At 40.1% G+C, this 17,353-nt stretch overlaps 3 protein-coding genes across 4 annotated transcripts in view; 1 reads left to right on the forward strand and 2 right to left on the reverse strand.

Moving 5' to 3' along the window:
• pik3c3 (phosphatidylinositol 3-kinase, catalytic subunit type 3) overlaps positions 1–3,003 on the reverse strand; it is a 22,532-nt gene extending 19,529 nt beyond the window's left edge. The window contains exons 1-3 of one of the 2 annotated variants that reach the window (XM_017472577.3): positions 2,610–3,003; positions 684–872; positions 58–201 (exon numbers count right to left, since the gene is read on the reverse strand). In XM_017472577.3, the coding sequence (XP_017328066.1) occupies positions 58–201; positions 684–872; positions 2,610–2,674 (398 nt within the window). In that variant the 5' untranslated portion in view covers positions 2,675–3,003. The remainder of the gene's footprint in view (positions 1–57; positions 202–683; positions 873–2,609) is intronic. The other variant, XM_017472578.3, reaches the window with a different exon arrangement.
• A 488-nt stretch (positions 3,004–3,491) lies between these two features.
• msmp1 (microseminoprotein, prostate associated 1) lies at positions 3,492–9,479 on the forward strand. The gene is made up of 3 exons (XM_017472585.3): positions 3,492–7,822; positions 8,170–8,278; positions 8,400–9,479. Exons 1-3 carry the CDS (start codon positions 7,732–7,734, stop codon positions 8,566–8,568), a joined length of 369 nt encoding a protein of 122 aa, XP_017328074.1. The 5' UTR covers positions 3,492–7,731; the 3' UTR covers positions 8,569–9,479.
• A 108-nt stretch (positions 9,480–9,587) lies between these two features.
• rgp1 (GP1 homolog, RAB6A GEF complex partner 1) lies at positions 9,588–17,235 on the reverse strand. The gene is made up of 9 exons (XM_017472584.3): positions 17,083–17,235; positions 16,640–16,755; positions 14,922–15,055; positions 12,921–13,004; positions 12,607–12,756; positions 11,663–11,809; positions 11,446–11,573; positions 10,596–10,773; positions 9,588–9,834 (listed from the first exon to the last, which is right to left on the reverse strand). The coding sequence occupies exons 2-9, from the start codon at positions 16,753–16,755 to the stop codon at positions 9,611–9,613; spliced, it is 1,161 nt and encodes a 386-aa protein (XP_017328073.1). The 5' UTR covers positions 17,083–17,235; the 3' UTR covers positions 9,588–9,610.
• Positions 17,236–17,353: the final 118 nt, after the last annotated feature.

Below are 17,353 nucleotides of genomic sequence, written 5' to 3' on the forward strand. Positions count from 1 at the left end.
AAAAAAAATTGCATGCACAATGGTAAAAAACTACTGCACGGATCCAGAGACCCTTACCCGTATTTCCCAAATAGGGAGACTGTGGTGCCCCCTACAGGAGTGGCGCGTCCTGGCCCATAAACGTCCCACACAGTCAGAGCTACCTGAGCATTTTGTGGCAGGTCAGGATACTTCACTGGCAACCTCAACCACTCGTTCCAGCTACGAACAAACAGCACATGTTCGCATGAATTCTGCATAACATTTAATACCAGTGTTATAAATACTCATAGAAAACTGATTTGCAATATTGCAATGTAAAGGGTGGCTAGTTTCATCCTTCTACATGCTTGTTCCTTTTTAAAAGACAAACATGATTTCAGCAGTGAGAGTATGTTATTATTAATCGCAATGTTATTCTTTCAAGGTGATTCATCTCCCAGACACCGGAGGGCTGTAAAAATAACAAACTGCTCCTTTAAAACACTTTTCTGTCAATATATCACAGTGAAAACCTGATTTATTAATCAGGAGAGGACAATTCCAGCCTGGAAAGGTCAGAATTCAAGAAAGTTTGGTGATTTCACTGTTTAAACATCTATCAGATAATGTTTATTAAGTGAGTTAGAGCAGGAAAATCCCCAAACTTGGCCTGAAGATATACAGGACCAGCATTAACTTTCATTATACTTAGAGGTACTCACTTCCAGCGGGTACTGAAAGCTTTATAGGACGTACGAACTGGTAGCGCTAGGGGCTTCCCCTCTGCAAACACCTGGCAGGTAACGTACAGGTCTGAGCAGTTCTCCTGGTAAAGGCCAGAGAATCGCAGCATGGGGTCTTCAAGCAGAGCCTTGTAGCTTTTCTGTTCCCGCTTGCCTTCCAAACTACCTCTGTGAAGGACAAAATATATATATATATATATATATATATATATATATATATATATATATATATATATATATATATATATATATACACACACACACACACACATACATACATACAATTTTAGTGTAATTTTCAAGCTTTTGTTCATGTCTGAAAACTGCATTCATAAACTGTAACTCAAGTTACTGGATTTTTGATCCAAATAAAATAACGATGGTCCAAGGTTCTCTTCAAGACGACTTGGATGTGGACCGCACCATATGATAAAGTGCTTTGCATCGAATTATGTGTTTGATTGAACATTATTTCCATGTGATATTGAGATGAAATGGAAGGTGTGGTGATACTTAATGAGGCTTAGAAAGGATCAAAAACACACATGATTAAAGTGAGTAAACTAGAAAGGCTTCACCTGGACCATTGATTGGTGCGAAGAACAGGAAGAAAACACTTATTGTATAATTTAATTCAATTAAATAGTATAAAAACAATGAAATGGCATTTTTTTCTATAAACACATAGAAGAAGTGATGTATAAAATTGCACCATCAATCAACTGCACAAATATATATATTCACATATTAATCTGGATGAACTCGAGTAATTTTGTGAAATGTGAAAGTACCCTAAAAAAAAAATCCAGGACTTTTAGAAGCCAGGCTGGGTAAAAAATCCAGGACTTTTAGAAGCCAGGCTGGGTAAAAAATCCAGGACTTTTAGAAGCCAGGCTGGGTAAAAAATCCAGGACTTTCAGAGCAGTAGAAGGTCAGCTGACAAGACGTGTTTGTACTACTGATCAGGAGGTCATGAGTTTAAATCCCAGCACTGCCATGCTTCCACTGTTGGCCCCTTGAGCAAGGCCCTTAACCCTCAATGCTTAGTTGTATAAATTAGATAAATGTAAGTCGCTCTGGCAATAAGTGCCATAAATGTAGATGTGAAGTCTTTCAGATATTCAGAATGACTGAGTGTAGAGAAACACCACCACAGTCACGTTTATCACAGTGAGTCTTCGGGTCCCTGGGGTGGATTGGGGTGTGGACTGGGGGGTAAAAGCACAGGGCAGATCCGTTTTATTCTTCCTCCATAATGTTTATATAGGACAGTGACAGGGCGGCTCTTGCGTTCTGACATCTTTGGGCCGCTCGCGAGCGATTAAAACCTTTTTGCATGATCATTTACAGGCGTCAGGAGATGCGACTAACGCAATGAAAACACGTAATCGGTTCTCATTAACCGGTTCCGCGGACAGGTTACCGGAATCGTGACGTGATTCCTGATCGTATTATTTACGACCCTGATCGTTGCACGCGCTGCGAAAGGTGGTCCGGACGGGAATGACGTCAGCGCACGGAAAAGACCGAAGTGTTTCTCAAGAACTCCGAAGAGTTTGTTGAGCTGAGTCACGTGTGTTGTCCTGCTCCAACCACTGCAATAACAACAGATGAAGAGCCGAGGAACTGGTGGATTTATTCATCCGTATAAAACCACGAACACAAAAGAAGCATCACATTGAAACAGACAGAGAGTAAAAGACTCACAAAAGAGATAACTGATGTATATTAATGATCTATAAGCAAGCATCTGATTGTGCAAGAGCAGCTGGTCACTTTGTTATTTGTTAGTGAAACAGGCCTGGTTTTTAACCCATACTGAAGGTTGTTTATTTTACTAACATTTCAGGTAAGGTTAAACTCAGCGCCTTGCTATCAAAACAACGCCTAAGAAAAAGTACTCACATTTTCAGTTGGACATTTATGTCCAGGTCGCAACTGTAAACATAGTTAAACTTGTCCGTATCCATCTCCAGCCACTTCTACAACGATAATTATAATAAAACAACAACACTATAAACAATGTAAATGAAGAGTTGAGAGATGACAGCAGCAGGCCTGGCCAGAGAAAGCCCCCTGCACTGAGGGTAGCTTTCAGCTCAGGAGAACAAACTACTGTGTTTATTTCTTTCAAGTCCCACACTGCATAAAATCCCTCTTTATAAAAACATCCGTGTGGAAACAGCTTTAGTAATAACTAATCCCTGCAGTCACAAAGTCTGAGCCAATATCTGTCTCTCCATAGTGCGTTTTCCGAAGAAAACACAACAAAATCATATAACAGGCATAAGCAATCGATACCAGTCTCTCCATCGCTGTAGCGGTTAAGACATACAATCACACCGATCGGAATCCATTGCTTTTGTCTGCAGTGCCCAAGTCGCTTCCGGGTTGGTCGCTAGACGGAAAGTAGAGTAGGACATATTTATTTAGCGTTTCCAGTAATAGTATAGTATAGTAACCACTTTATCCTGGTCAGGATCCGGTATGTAATGGAATGTAATGTAATTCTGTATATGTATATGCCATAGAGTTAGACAAAAAAAAAATTGCTATAAGAAGTCCCTTTTACACATTTTTATTTTTCTATAGAAGTAGTTGGATTATAATGTGCATTTGATATTCAGCCCATAACTATAACTATTTCTAAATTTAATTTAAACTCATTGTTTTTAACTAGTAATCACTCTATGAGCACGGTGGCTTAGTGGTTAGCATGTTTGTCTCGCACTTCCGGGGTTGGGGTTTTCGAATCCTGTCTCCATCCTGTGTGTGCAGAGTTTGCAAGGTCTCCCTGTGTTTTCGGTGTTTCCTCCGGGTACTCCGGTTTCCGTCTCTCGTCCAAAGACATGTATTTTAGGCTGATTGGCATCTCTAAATTGTCCCTAGTGTGTGATTGTACCCTGTCCAGGCTGTCCCCTTCCTTGTGCCCCAAGGCCCCTGGGATAGGCTCCAGGATCTCCACGACTCTGTGTAGGATACGCGGTACAGAAAATAGATGGATGTATTAGAAAAAATGTTTAGACTGATTTGTTTTTGTCTGATAGTTGTATGATTTTAACACTTTTATAAATAATGTTAGAGTAACCGCAAGGCTGATAAATCGTTGTAAAATGCTCCTGGTTGATAGATCTAAGTGTGCCGTAACAAAACTAACTGATCGCTATCTGATACATGAACTCTTTTTGAGCATCCTGATGGTCTTTTTTTTTAAACTACTGATCTAATGAATTGAAGAGATTAATTCATATTGTGTAACCAGATTGAAATGTGGAAATGTTTAACAAATGTTCTCTGGCATTGGTGTGGAAAGCTTCAGCTGTGTTTACAAAGGCGATACAAACACTTGAATGAACATCAAGATCATCATCATCATTATCATCATCATCATGTGCTGTCTAGCCTTCCATAGAAGGGTAAAAAGAAGGACCAAGCCAGAAAAACCAGCAAAGAAACGCAGTGTTCTTTCATTTAATTAACATTTATAACCAGCCTGGTTTCAGCCTCACTGGTGGCCAAAATGCAACTGTGGAACTTCTCTTCTCTGTGGCTTGGCCAGCAGTTACGTACATAATATGGTGAATGAGTCAGTCTTCATACCAGCACAACACCTCAGTCCATTACATGCTTCACTCAGTGTTAAAGAGCTGTTTAAGCCCCATTGCTCTCCCACTGTGTGCATCACACACTCACAGCAGGGGCTATGTCCTTTCTCCCTTACACAAGCCCACATTCCTGTGCTTTTATGCTGAGGGGAAGTGGGTAGTCAAGCTTTACAGCCACTGGACGAGACACAAAAACTAGAGGGTCAAGCCAAGGTGTGTGTAAACATCAGTGTTCAGTGGTTAGATATTAGCAAATAATTTCTAGAGCTTGAACTTACTTGTTTCAACAGGTTGAAATGTTAGCTATATGCATATATTGCATATATTAAAGAATTTAATCCATTTATACTTAAATTTATTTCTGAGACAGTTTTATCCAAAGTAATTCATGTGAGGAAGACTATAGATAAGTCCAAAGTTTGCATAACCTTCAAGGACCTTGATAGTAATAATAACTAGCCAAGTTGTGATGTTTGACTGGAACATTTCCATGTTAATGAATGTGGCATTTCATTGTTCTACAAGCTTCATATCTGACTACTTCATTATGCCCACATGCCATTCCAGCAAATTTTTTGCCAGTCCCCATCCCAGTCCCAGTGCACACCTCTGAATTGAAGAACTTGCCAAGGCACTGTCTGTGATTATTTGCATTGGAGAGTTTTTTTTGTTCATCTGGGCTGAGATATCTGTGAGACAAGTGGAGATATGTACCTATTCACAATGATGTGGTGTGAAGTGAGAGCACCAAGCATAGAGCCTTGAGGTACATTGTATATAACTGATACAATGTGAATGCATTTGTCTTCCACAACAGTATAGAATGTTCCTGAGTCAAAGTATATAATTACCAGAAGGCAACATGTGCTCCATGTACAATATTAGAAACACCTAAATGTCTGTTGAGGTCAAAATTGTAGAAAGTGGACAGAATAATCTGTTGGTTCCAAGAACTGAGGACTTGCCAGAAGCTTCTGCAGATTAACGTCAAAAGGGCAGTTGCGATGCTGTTGCTGCTCTTTAAGCCATCATTAACATTTAATCTCATCACAGCACAGCTATATCAAAGTCAAAGTCATGTACTGTCATGTGTACAAGTACAGTGTACAAGTAAAATGAAAAACGTTCTTCAATGCTACTCCACAGATTTTAGTAAAGACAGGAATACAACAGATACATCACTGCTACATATGTACACAAAGTGTACACGTGTGCACAAAATGTACAAGAGTTATAAAAATAATAATTGCTAGACAATGACTGACAATACAATAAGACAATAAAGTGACAGTTGCGCAAGGTGATTGTGGTCGTTCGTGTAGCGCTCTGTCTTTCTGAGCCAGCGTGTAGTGTACATGTCCTCAACTGCTGGTAGCTGTGTGCCGATGAGTTTCTGAGCTGTTTTTACAACCCTTTTAGGGCTTTCCTTTCCAGTATGGAGCAGCTGCCATATCAGGACGCAATACACCCTGTATGCTACTTGCACACAGCATTGAAATGTTTATTTTACATTACAGTTAACTCTGCAATTAGCTCTGCAAATATCTTTGTCCATGGTTATTGGGGGGTTTGTAAAATATTTTTGGATTATATTGTACTGCGAATATTTCTTAGTGTAATAATCAGTTTGATCTGTCAAGGCTGTATTTTCAGACCAAAACAAACAAACCTGGTTGTGATTTACTCATTGTTCATTGAAGCACTTCTTTAGTCTTAGTGGTCTGAAGATTTATTATATTTCTAGGAAACAACATTTTAGTGTGCAGGCAAGAAGGTACTACGTGCTTTTGAGCTCCTTAGAGATGCCGATAGGCAGTGGTGAGTCACTCTGTCCGGACTGTGGCACGTGTCTCAGCCATTGAGCAGCAACACCACAGGCATGACACAACATAGCTTTCAACACCTCTCAAACTACTGTGGAGTAACAGGCGTGAATGCTCCAAACAGAGGGTAGTGAGGCCCCAGGGCCTTTTAAAAAAGTTGATTTCTCTTATTGCTATTCTGTAAAGGGGATGAGAGATGAGCTAATGTGAGGGTGAGTATGTAATGTTTGGTTCTGGCTCAAAGAGCGTTACCTTCCTTGCATCCTAGGCAAACCTTTTCATCACACACAGACAGACATTTAATCTTGTGGAAGACACAAAATCTTACATTCAACTTGTAGGTTAACATGCAAAAATCTCTTAGAAGTTCATATAGACATACAATATATCCATCCGTCCATCCATTTTCTGTACCGCTTATCTAACACAGGGTCCCAGGGAAACTGGAGCCTATCCCAGGGAACTTGGAGCACAAAGCGGGGGACATTCGGGGGACACTCACACACATACATTCCCACAGTACGCACAATTTAGAGATGTCAATCAGCCTACAACGAGTGTGTTTGGACTGAGGGTGGAACCCGGAGTACCCGGAGGAAACTTCCTAAGCATGAGGAGAACATGCAAGCTCCGAACAAATAGGGTGAAGGTGGGAATCGAGCCCCGAACCCTGGAGGAGCAAGGCAAAAATGCTAACCACTAAGCCACTGTGCCCAGCACATACAACACATAATACCTCAAATACAGCAATACCATAAACATTACAAATTAGACACTGCCATTTCTTCAAACATATGTATGCAGACATGCACGTAGACACACACCTGCAACTGAGGTGCAATAAAAGTCAAATTTTTTCTTTATGGGTTTCCTTCTCCCAAACAACCACTGATGCTTCAGCTGGACCAGGCCCATGTAAGCTTACAAAACAGACACGTCCATGACATAATCCGTATGAGCTAAGTCTGGGGAAGCAGATGAGGGTCAGTGCATCCTCTGGCCATGAAGTTCGGCCTGTCTGTTTGTGTGTTTGAGGACTACCTAGTAACCACTGGGTGAATTTGGCCCTCAGAGAACAGTAGCATCTGTCCGCTGATGTTGTTGATGTAGACTTGACCACCCTCAGGAGCACCATATAGAGATACTGAATCACCATGCTTTGACCAGCCAGGTGACAAGTATATTAGGTGTTAACACATCAGTAATGTTGATGTAATGGTATAAGATGTGCATAAGCAGGGTAGTCAAAGACCATCACTTTTTTATTCTCCCTCCTTCTCTCTTGCCTTCTTTCTCACCTCTCCTCTTGCGCTCACCTCACCCTCCTTCTCATGCTCTTAGTCATTTTGTATGTCAGTATTTTATTTTTCAAGGTCATGCCTAGTGGAGCGGAGAATGGCAAATCGCTGGAGAAATAGGCTGAATGGTGCCAAGCCACAGCCTTTTTCCCTCTCCACGCTGCCCCCCCTCCCCCCCCAACATCCCAATGGTTCCCCCTCCCACTTCTGCTGTACCTCGAGCTCACATAAGTGTGGGGGGTATAAATGGAGGTACAAAAACAGAGAGTGATTCAGACACCAAGTGACAGAAAGAGAAGCGATGGCAGGACAGTGGATGATGATCCTGATTGGCGTTTCTTTGTGGATGACTTGCTCAGCAGCTCCAACCGAATGCCACTTCAACTCTCAAGGTGAGATCAATCTTTTTATAAGTCAGATGCAGATGTATCTGGGAACAAAGTAATTTCATTTCCTAATAGACTGCAGTGTGCAGAGGCAAGAGGTGTAATATTCACTCCTGATTACACAAACGAGCTGTCTTCTTCGACAAAGTCAGCAACCTAGAGAAATCAGGTGGTGCAAGTGCCATACAATGTGACATTCAGATACCTGTACACACTGCAGCCTTGACAGAATCAGCTGATTAATTGATGCATTAATTATATCACCTTCCACAAAGACAAAGGTTAAAGCCCTTTACTATCTGCTTAATGCATCTTTTTGTAAACTAAAAGCCTAGTTCTCTCTGTCCCTACAGCTCTGTGCGAGTATGAGGGAAAGTACTACTCGTTGGGTCAGAGCTGGATGGAGCATGGGTGCATTCAGTGCACCTGTCTTCACCCTTTTGGGGTGGGCTGCTGTGAAATGTCAGTGATCCATTTCCTTCTTAAAGAAATTAACACCAAGTCTAGTATAGTGACAGCAATTTATTTTCATCGAAATAACATCTGATCCTCTTTTGAGTTCAGCACTCTCTTTCATCCTCAGTGTGCAGCAGCCAGTGGACTTCCCCCCTTGGTGCCAGGTGCGAGTTGAATCTGTAACCTGCAAGGTGAGCTTGGTGCTGACCTCTGACCCACGTCTGCCCTGCATTCCGGGAGAAGGGAACAGCGTGGACCCCGGTCATGGAGAAATGAACGTGAAACTAGCAGGTTAACAAGACAACAAAGCAGTTGATCCGTCTGCCAAACCTGCACCATGCCTGTCTGCCTGAGCTGTCATTGTGCTTCACCTGTAGGATCTGTAATAATGATACAATAACTAATTTGCTTTTTATAACCATGAAAGTTAAACAAAGTGGTTGGTCATGTGCTGCTCTTGTCGGGGGGTCGTGTCTGTCAACTGCTTTAATAAAACATACTGGGTTTATATCTTGCCTGGCTATGGAGTGATGAAAGAACCCTCTGGAGAACAAATCTGGTAATAACTGCAAAAGACTGTTAGTCTAGGTACAGGTCATTCATCTGTAGTATTCACTAATCCTCAGTCAGCACTTATAGCCTGGAAATTCTTCTTGAAGTACATGTGCTGTTTTGGAGTGGTACTTCCTCATCCTTCACACTGATTACATTGATTTAATCACACTTATCTACTCAAATAGCATGGTCATGATACACTAATTTTACCCAATGCACTATTGTAAATATCCAGCTTTGCACCTTCAACAATATATGTATTACAGTTTTATTTTCACGTGTACCATTTCATATTTACCTAAATAAAATATATTAAAAGTAACCCCTTGTCTGTTAATGGTGGTGGGGAAAATAACAAAATAATTTTCTCTATGATTTCACTCTTTTTATTTGCAGAGAGTTCAAAACACTGTTAATAACTGTAATCGAGAATTTGTCCGCTTGTTACGTGTAGAGAAATATACACTGAACGGAAAAGCACTTATATATATATATATGTAAAAAAAACAAAAAAAACAAAGCAACTCTTAATGTAAAAATCATATACATTAGCTTGCCAGGCCGGAATACAATAAATATGGAAAAGGTCCCATGTTAATGTGTGAAATGTTAAAATCAGGTCCACACACACACACACACACACACACACACACACACACACACACACAAGATAAAACAAATAAAAGACCAGATACATGATGCTGCTGGTTTTTGATCTGGAAATCCAGATAAAGGAAAACCAGAACATGCACGCATATGCACACGTGTACACACACACACAATTCAGATATTGATACTATTCGTCCCTGTGAACTGTGAAACATATGAAGCCAGTGCCGGATTGGTGGGAAGCACTTTGACTGGCAGGTCCCAGCTGAAGGTGTCCACGTCCACCTGCTCTGCCCCAGTCCATACGGTCACTTCTGATTGGTTCTGAAGAACAGTAGGCAGCTCCACTGGCTCTCTTGCTGTGACGAATTCAAAGTGTAGACGCCATCTTAGGGTTACTAAAGAGAGGGAAATGTACAGACTTGTCAAAAAAACAGCGATTTAACACTAGTAAAGACTGAACTGGCTCATTTATTATGCTTAAAATATTTGCTAATATAGAAATAGATAATCTGCATGTATTCATCACAATATTACAAGAGAAATCTCATCCTGGATGCTTATTCATATTCAAAAAGTATCAAATATAAACCAGGGGGATTTGTCTAAAATTTGTTAAGGTCGAGATACATAAGATCTCTTACTTATAAAAGGACCAGATAAGCAACTAACATGACTGGAAGAGATTCTCAACGGGTGAGACATGTGTTTTGAAACTGAAGTGGTGAATAAACACACATTTTTCTCTGACCAATGATCTTTAAACATTTGTTTGTTTGTTTTTTAAATGTGACGCGCCATTTCGTCACTAAGCAGACCAAAGAGTCTCAAGCCTCAGCAGAGGATCTTTTACAGAAGCCGTGATGGTTTATGTTTAACTAGAGGCTAGTTTTCTTTTTCATACATTGATGAGCTCTGGTACAGTATTTTTTGAGTGCTTGGATGAATCCTCTGAAATAATTTGGTGGTCCTGCCAGCTGATGACCCCTAATATAGACAAAATTAACAGTATAGTTTTCAGACTAACCAACTTCAGTTGTGTACTTATTTTAAACCAGCTTACAAAAACCACATGACGCTCCATTTTGCAATGTGTTCGATTTAGCAGATTACATAAAATAATTGATGACCAATAAACTGAACGAGAAGGTGATCTAACCAATGTCAGTGCTGAAGCCGGGCGTAACGTTGAGAGGAACAGGCAGGGAGAAGTGGCTGGAAGCTGTGTGGAGGCAGGACTCCAGATGCCGGCCATGACTCGTGACACTGACCGCCTGAGCTGGTCGCCTCTGATACTGCTCATGGACCTCTTCCTCACTCTGCAGACTCACTGAGTACTGAGATCACACGCAACATACTTGAGCGTATTCATATACACGAGCATGAGAATATACACACTCCTCCCCCATCATTATAATTATATTACATTACATTATATTAAGGCTCAGTGTACAGGTTTATATGAATGGTTTGTTTCTGCATGAACCGTTTTTAGGCAAAGAGGAAAATGTATCATTTGTTTTAATAAACAAGAAAAAAAGAGTGCAAGAAAAAAGACATTTTATTTATAAGCTATTTGAGCTGGATTAGTGTTACCAGAGGAGGTTTGGTAATGATATTTGTATAGGATTTAACTGGCTGAATTGGGCAAGATCAAGTATTTGTGTGATTGGCCTATGTAGCTTGAATTGACACGTCATCATGTGACACTCATTAAAATAATAATGAGTCTATTACTATTATAAAGGTTTAATTATAGCTCAATGAATTATCATAACTCAATGAAATAAAATAATTTGTGCCAGAATGATTGTGTTCAAGACTTGTAAAAATTAAGGACATTTTTTATTTGTACTGTATCTGACCTGAATAGAACTTTAGATAGTGATTATTTGTTCAATTTTTTTTTATTGAACCTCTTTCATTAGTTATAATTACTTATACCTTACATGTGAACAGTGCCTAGAAGCAAAAGGGAAGAAGAATAAAGGTTTCCATGTGATCTGTACCTGTAGACATGGGATGTCTCCTTCTGAAAAGGTAAATGTGCCAATGATATCCTCTCCTAGTCTGTACACAGTCTTAAAGATACAGAATTTGGCCACCTTCCCTCGCATGTTAGTGATATTAAACAGATCTGTAGAGGAGTGAGAAGAAAGTCAGTGTAAGTGCTTTGTCAAATAAAATGTGCACAATTACAGTGACTGGAAAAGATTCATGACTGACGTGGACAGCGGCGTGAGGTAGTGATCATCAGCATGTCTAGTGCTCGCTCTAGTGGTCTCGTGTCCCTTCTTCCTCCCTCCTCCTCTTCCAGGAAGGGGTTTGTGGGTGACACTTCCTCATCCTGCGGGAAAGGGGGCTCGGGCATGCCTACAACACACAACCACACAAAACCAATCGTAGATATTACCCACTAAACGGAATACTATCTTGAAGTCTAAATTAAAAACTAATCTTAAGCCACATGCAAATTTTGCAAGTGTTTTTAGTACAAACTTTGTTATAGACTTTTTAATTTACATTTTTATCTACATTATCGAATCAGTACAAAAATGTTTTAGATTTCCAAATATTAGTTTTCCCGCACAAAATTACATGGTACAGAAAAATGTTTGTATGTCAGTAAAGAAAGCATCATATTACGTAAGAGACCACTTTTAAGACAAAAAAAACACAACGACGGCTGCTGGGTTTTGCTGCAAAAATAAGAAGCAAGTGCGAAAGTCAAAGTCTCCAGAAGAACCGTGGCTGGTTCTGCAAGATGCTCAATAAAACTTACAGCTCATTTCCTTATGAAACTGCACTAATTGTACCCGACAATACTACTTATTTTTTCAAAGTAAAGGGTTGTCATACCAAATATGATTGTTTGCTACTCTTTATAGTATTTGTTTATGTAGAAACATTTAATTTCATTATTTTTGAAGGCATCAGTTGCACCGCACTGTATTTCAAGTGATTTTGTCTAGGGTGCACAGGAAAGTGGATTTACTGAATTTCTCAAAGCATTGTTTTTTAACAGGTGCCAGAATTTTTTTTTTCTCAATTACATTTGGAGTACAACACCCCATTATCTCAGACTAGAACAGAATATTGACTAACCGCTGAAAGGCATTAATGATGCTCCTGTTGATCTGTGCTACAATTTTTATGAATATGAAACCTACCATGCAGTACGAGCACTCTGAAAGGAACACGCAGCAGCTTGATTGGAGAGTTGACCCTCTGACAGCCAATTGTCAGCTTGTATACGTATTTCACTGCCTGACCACGGAAACTAGGAGGGCCGTCCGTGGGGACGAGCTCACTGTAGGTGTCTGTACCCAGGAGCAAACAGACAAGTGAGGAGATGTGAGAGAAGGAAAGAAATAGAGAACAAGAAAAAAATTCAGGATAGCATACTTGATTATGTGCTGACTAACACTCAAGGCTTGTCAAAGTATTTGACTACATGTTAAAGCACATTAAATCAGCTGCCTACAGGTTTTGCTCTCTCCGGGGTCTAGCCGCAGGTCACAGAATAGGATCTTGGGCGGAGTGTCCAGCATGCACTGGCCTCGCTCTCCTAGTGAAGCAGAGAAAAAAAAAGAAAAAACAACATCGTTATGGCTCAATAGCGGAAACAAAGCCGATTGTGTCGCACAGTGCATTCTGATCCCACAATAATGGGCTCAGAAAAAAAATCAGAGATATTATAGAGCTTCATTATTAAAGTAAATCTAAAACGGCTGGGAGTTCTTCTATGAAACAAAAGGAAGATTGTTTCCACACCAGACAGGGAAACATGCTGGAGTTCAATCGAATCTAATCCTCATCACATGAAGCCATGCAAGAAATAAAGACCTTTAAGCAACGGTTAATGAAACACTACACATGCAGGCAAGTTAACACAGCCGATATTTCCACCTCAATCCTGTGAGGGTTATTTATAGGTGGGTGTTATGAACTAGTTTCCATAACTGACTCTCTCTTGAAGTTAATATGTCAAAAAAAAAGCTTCTCATGTGACCAAGCAACTACAAGATCCTCCGCTTTAATCACTTTTTCATGGAGGAAAACGTACGGTCTGTTGCCGAAACTGGAGGCTCCTTCCATAAATATTAAACAAATATAACGTCACAATATCAACAACTATGTGTGTTTCCTTGTGAAATAACAACACACTTTTTAAAGCAATTTATCATTAGGCTTAGATTAAGTGGCACGTGCACCATACAAGTCCCTGTGAATAAGCTGTTACTGTAGAAACAATACCATATTAAATTGGCAGTGGTGGCTTGGCGGTTAAGGCTCTGGGTTACTCAGAAGGTCAGGGGTTCAAGCCCCAGCACTGCCAGGCTCTGAGTTACTGATCGGAAGGTCGGGGGTTCAAGCTGCCACTGTTGGTCCCTTGAGCAAGGCCCTTAACCCTCTCTGCTCCAGGGGCGCTGTATCATGGCAGACCCTGTGCTCTGACCCCAATTTCCTAACAAGCTGGGTATGCAAAGAAAAGAATTTCACTGTGCTTTAATGTATATGTGACCAATAAAGACTCATTAAAACAAGCACATTCATATAAACTGGGAATTAAATGACATTTGGACCTATTGGGAGACCTGCAGTTATAGAAAATTATTTAACACCTTCTGACCAATCAGATTTGAGATTTTGGTAGTGTGTACTAATGACAAAGAGTACATGAGATCCTGATGGTCAGAAATGGTTCCTGCAGTCTGAATTTTTAATTACCGTATACATTTCAACTGCCATTCTAAACCGCCATTTCACTAAAGCCGATACGCAGCAGAATTTCACGTGTTGATATAGTAATAAAGTCTTTAGTTGAGTAGTAGACTAGAAGGCTACAAACTAACGATATCCTTTGCCAAGTACTCTCAGTATAAATTCTAGTTTACCAAAATATAGATGTAAAACTAAAGAGAAAGGATTAAAATGAACTGCACAGGCATGAGCCTTGGGAAGCTAATACTTAATTATTAAAACCTATACCTTGCAATGTATGATGGAGGTAGTGAGAAGCCAAAATTTTGTTGATCATTGCAAGACGGTGCAGACTCCAGACACCATCACTGATGTTCCACTACACCGCTCATACATGGTACACATAGCTCATAGATATGCACAAATTGCATATTTGGACATGCACTGGACTTTAGTGTATATACATGTGTACATACTTACATACCCCACCCAGTGTACAATGCACATCTTCAATGTTGCTGAAAATGCTTTATTTAATCTCATTTCACTGCACCTGTGTACCAGCTACAAATGTGCATGGGACAAATAAAGCTTTGCATCTAAATAAAGCAGTTTCTCAGATCAGACATCGTCCTCCCATATACACAGTAGCAGCGGCTGTAGGCCTACGCAAACAGCTACCCGTAAGTGTTGTTCTGCGTATTACAGTGCATTAGCTTGTCTTAAATTTGGCCCTGAAGAACTGGGAGCAAAAGTGCTTTGAGATTGGTATGGGTCTCACCTCTGCTGGGTATGAGCACAGTGTCATTCTCTGCCTGCACATCTTGTTTGGTGCCCTGAGTGGGCAGAGCCACACGGCTCTCACTGGCGTGGGACTGGCAGTGGATCTGAGCACTGGCCCAGGCAAGCATCTCACTAAAGATAAAGAAGATAAAGAGGATATTATACTGTATATAGTGCAGTGTACCCACAGAGCAAAATAATCATGACCAATAAAACACCGAATGCTCACGCTGGGGTACAAGAAAAAAAAGAAGTTATTTTGCTTTTCATATCCAAATCAATAAATTAATATAGCGCCTTCAATTTTTTAAAAGCATGTGGTAAATAAATAAAAGGGCACGTTCCCAATAGTCTACTATATAGATTTTCTTATGAATGAAAATCCGCATGCAAAACCTTTCTAAATGACAGTTTTATTACTTCTGATTGGTAGCCAAATGACTTAATCACTGAGCTAAATGCCAAAGCCAAATGAGGTAAATATAAATGTTTTCTTGCTGTGGAGATTCGACTGGAACATTACAGCGACGATCTGATACATGTCGCTGCACTGGAGATGTGGTTTATTTTAAATATTTTGCGGGCCACTGGACAGACACAGAACAGATCGTTAAGCTTACATCTGGTCTATCTCTGCCAACACATCCAGCAGCGAGCGGTTATACTGGGTATAGAACAAAATATTTTGGTGTGAAGTGGACAGGGTGGGAGATTCAATGTAAGATAAAAGATAACACCCTGGCTATTAAACACACTGTTTCAAAATAACACTAAGAGAAAATTATATATCACACTTGTGTCCAGAGGAAACAAAAAAGTCAGGACGTACAGGATTTCAAAGAGATTTTTGTGATAGTTGTGGCCAAAAATGCTTGATTTTGCAGGGGCTTTTTTCAAAATAGCGATGTAATTTGCAGAGTTTTTGTATGAAATTCTTTTGCATGGTCTTTCGCAGTGATGTTTGCTGGTAAACGAGACCTTTTAGCTGGACTCATGTTCGACGCATATGACTTGAAGGGGGATTAGGCTGAACGCGCCAAATGTCAAATGTCATGTCAAAATCTGCGGAAAATCTGCTGTAATATTGCGGAGCTTGCATGATTTTGTGTTCATTTCTGCGATCGCAAAATCCTGGAGGGACTGATTGAAGAACCTAGGGCATAAACTACTTCACTTTTTGCAACAACTCATTTGTTGCTCATAATAACAAAGAGCTGAAATTTCCCTTTTGTGATTTTAATCAGGATGCTGTGATTCCAAATCTCCATTTTTGAAACAACACTGATATCAGGGCTCTGAATAAAGACCTACAAGCTTCTGTTGCCAGATTAGACAAAACATCACGCGTGTGACAGCAAAATGCCTTGTGTTCATGTGCATAATCTACACTATATGACCAAACGTCATATATGGTTTTGTTTTTTTGAACATCCCATTCTACATTTAGTTCCCCTTTGCTGTTATAATAACCTCCACTCTTCTGGGAAGGCTTTCCACTAGGTTTCTGAAGCGTGGCTGTGGGGATTTGACGGCTTTGTGCACAGGAGCATTGTCATGCTGGAAAAGGTTCGGGCCTCTTAGTTCCAGCGAACGGACACTGTAATACTACAGCATGCAAAGACATCCTACAGTTATGTGCACCAGTCTGGAGAAGGCTTTCACCCGCTCTATATGACTGTGCAAGATACAAAATGCATTTGTAAAAAGCCTTTTTACCTGCTTGCACTAGTGGAGAGATGGGATATTGGATTAGTGAAGGTGATGAGGCACTCCAGCACCTCTCCTGTCAGAAATACAGGCCCCCGAGCCATGGAGGCCACCACCTCAATCATCTAACAGTAATGAGGAGTACAGTTAAATCACCAAAAGATCACAAATACTGCACAACTGATATAAACAATGTGAGTTCACATCAACACTGCATACACTATGAGTTGAGTAAAGCTTACACAGCTTCAACAAAACAGTTCATTTTAGTACATAAAGCCACGTGACCAAAGAGAACTAATTCTCTACAAGCAATTTCTCTCTGTAGTTAAACTGCTGTAGACAGGTAACTGCTAGCAAGCCGGCTATCTAGGCCATCAAAACAATAGCTAATAATACTGCTGATTTTAGTATGTCTAATACATATGTATAACATATACAATCCCTTATACCTTGATAAAAGAAAAAAAAGATGATGTGTTATGCTCAAATTGACAAAAAATTACAGAAACCGGCAGAGACGCTTCCGAGTCTCAAAAACAAAACAAACTGAAGTGTCCAAGTATGACGTTTCCCTGAGTTTTCACTATTTCAAACGAACTATTATCTGCAGATTATACTACTAGTAATAATTAATAAGCTATATCCTTACACTTCTACTTGAATACTTTACATAACATCATGTCTAATCTACTTTTTTTTGTGTATGAATGCATTATCAGA

Source organism: Ictalurus punctatus, chromosome 7 (genome assembly GCF_001660625.3).
Source record: "Ictalurus punctatus breed USDA103 chromosome 7, Coco_2.0, whole genome shotgun sequence".
In the NCBI taxonomy this organism is placed as follows: domain Eukaryota; kingdom Metazoa; phylum Chordata; class Actinopteri; order Siluriformes; family Ictaluridae; genus Ictalurus; species Ictalurus punctatus.

Bases quoted from the DNA above. Each gene is read 5' to 3' on its own strand.
- msmp1 (XM_017472585.3), top strand. From the start codon at position 7,732: ATGGCAGGACAGTGGATGATGATCCTGATTGGCGTTTCTTTGTGGATG. The intron at 7,823-8,169 runs GTGAGATCAATC...CTGTCCCTACAG, and splicing joins ATGCCACTTCAACTCTCAAG to CTCTGTGCGAGTATGAGGGA. The intron at 8,279-8,399 runs GTCAGTGATCCA...TTTCATCCTCAG, and splicing joins GGGGTGGGCTGCTGTGAAAT to TGTGCAGCAGCCAGTGGACT.
- rgp1 (XM_017472584.3), bottom strand. From the start codon at position 16,755: ATGATTGAGGTGGTGGCCTCCATGGCTCGGGGGCCTGTATTTCTGACA. The intron at 13,005-14,921 runs GTGAGACCCATA...CTGCTTCACTAG, and splicing joins TGTGCTCATACCCAGCAGAG to GAGAGCGAGGCCAGTGCATG. The intron at 12,757-12,920 runs GTAGGCAGCTGA...TCCTGGGTACAG, and splicing joins CCCCGGAGAGAGCAAAACCT to ACACCTACAGTGAGCTCGTC.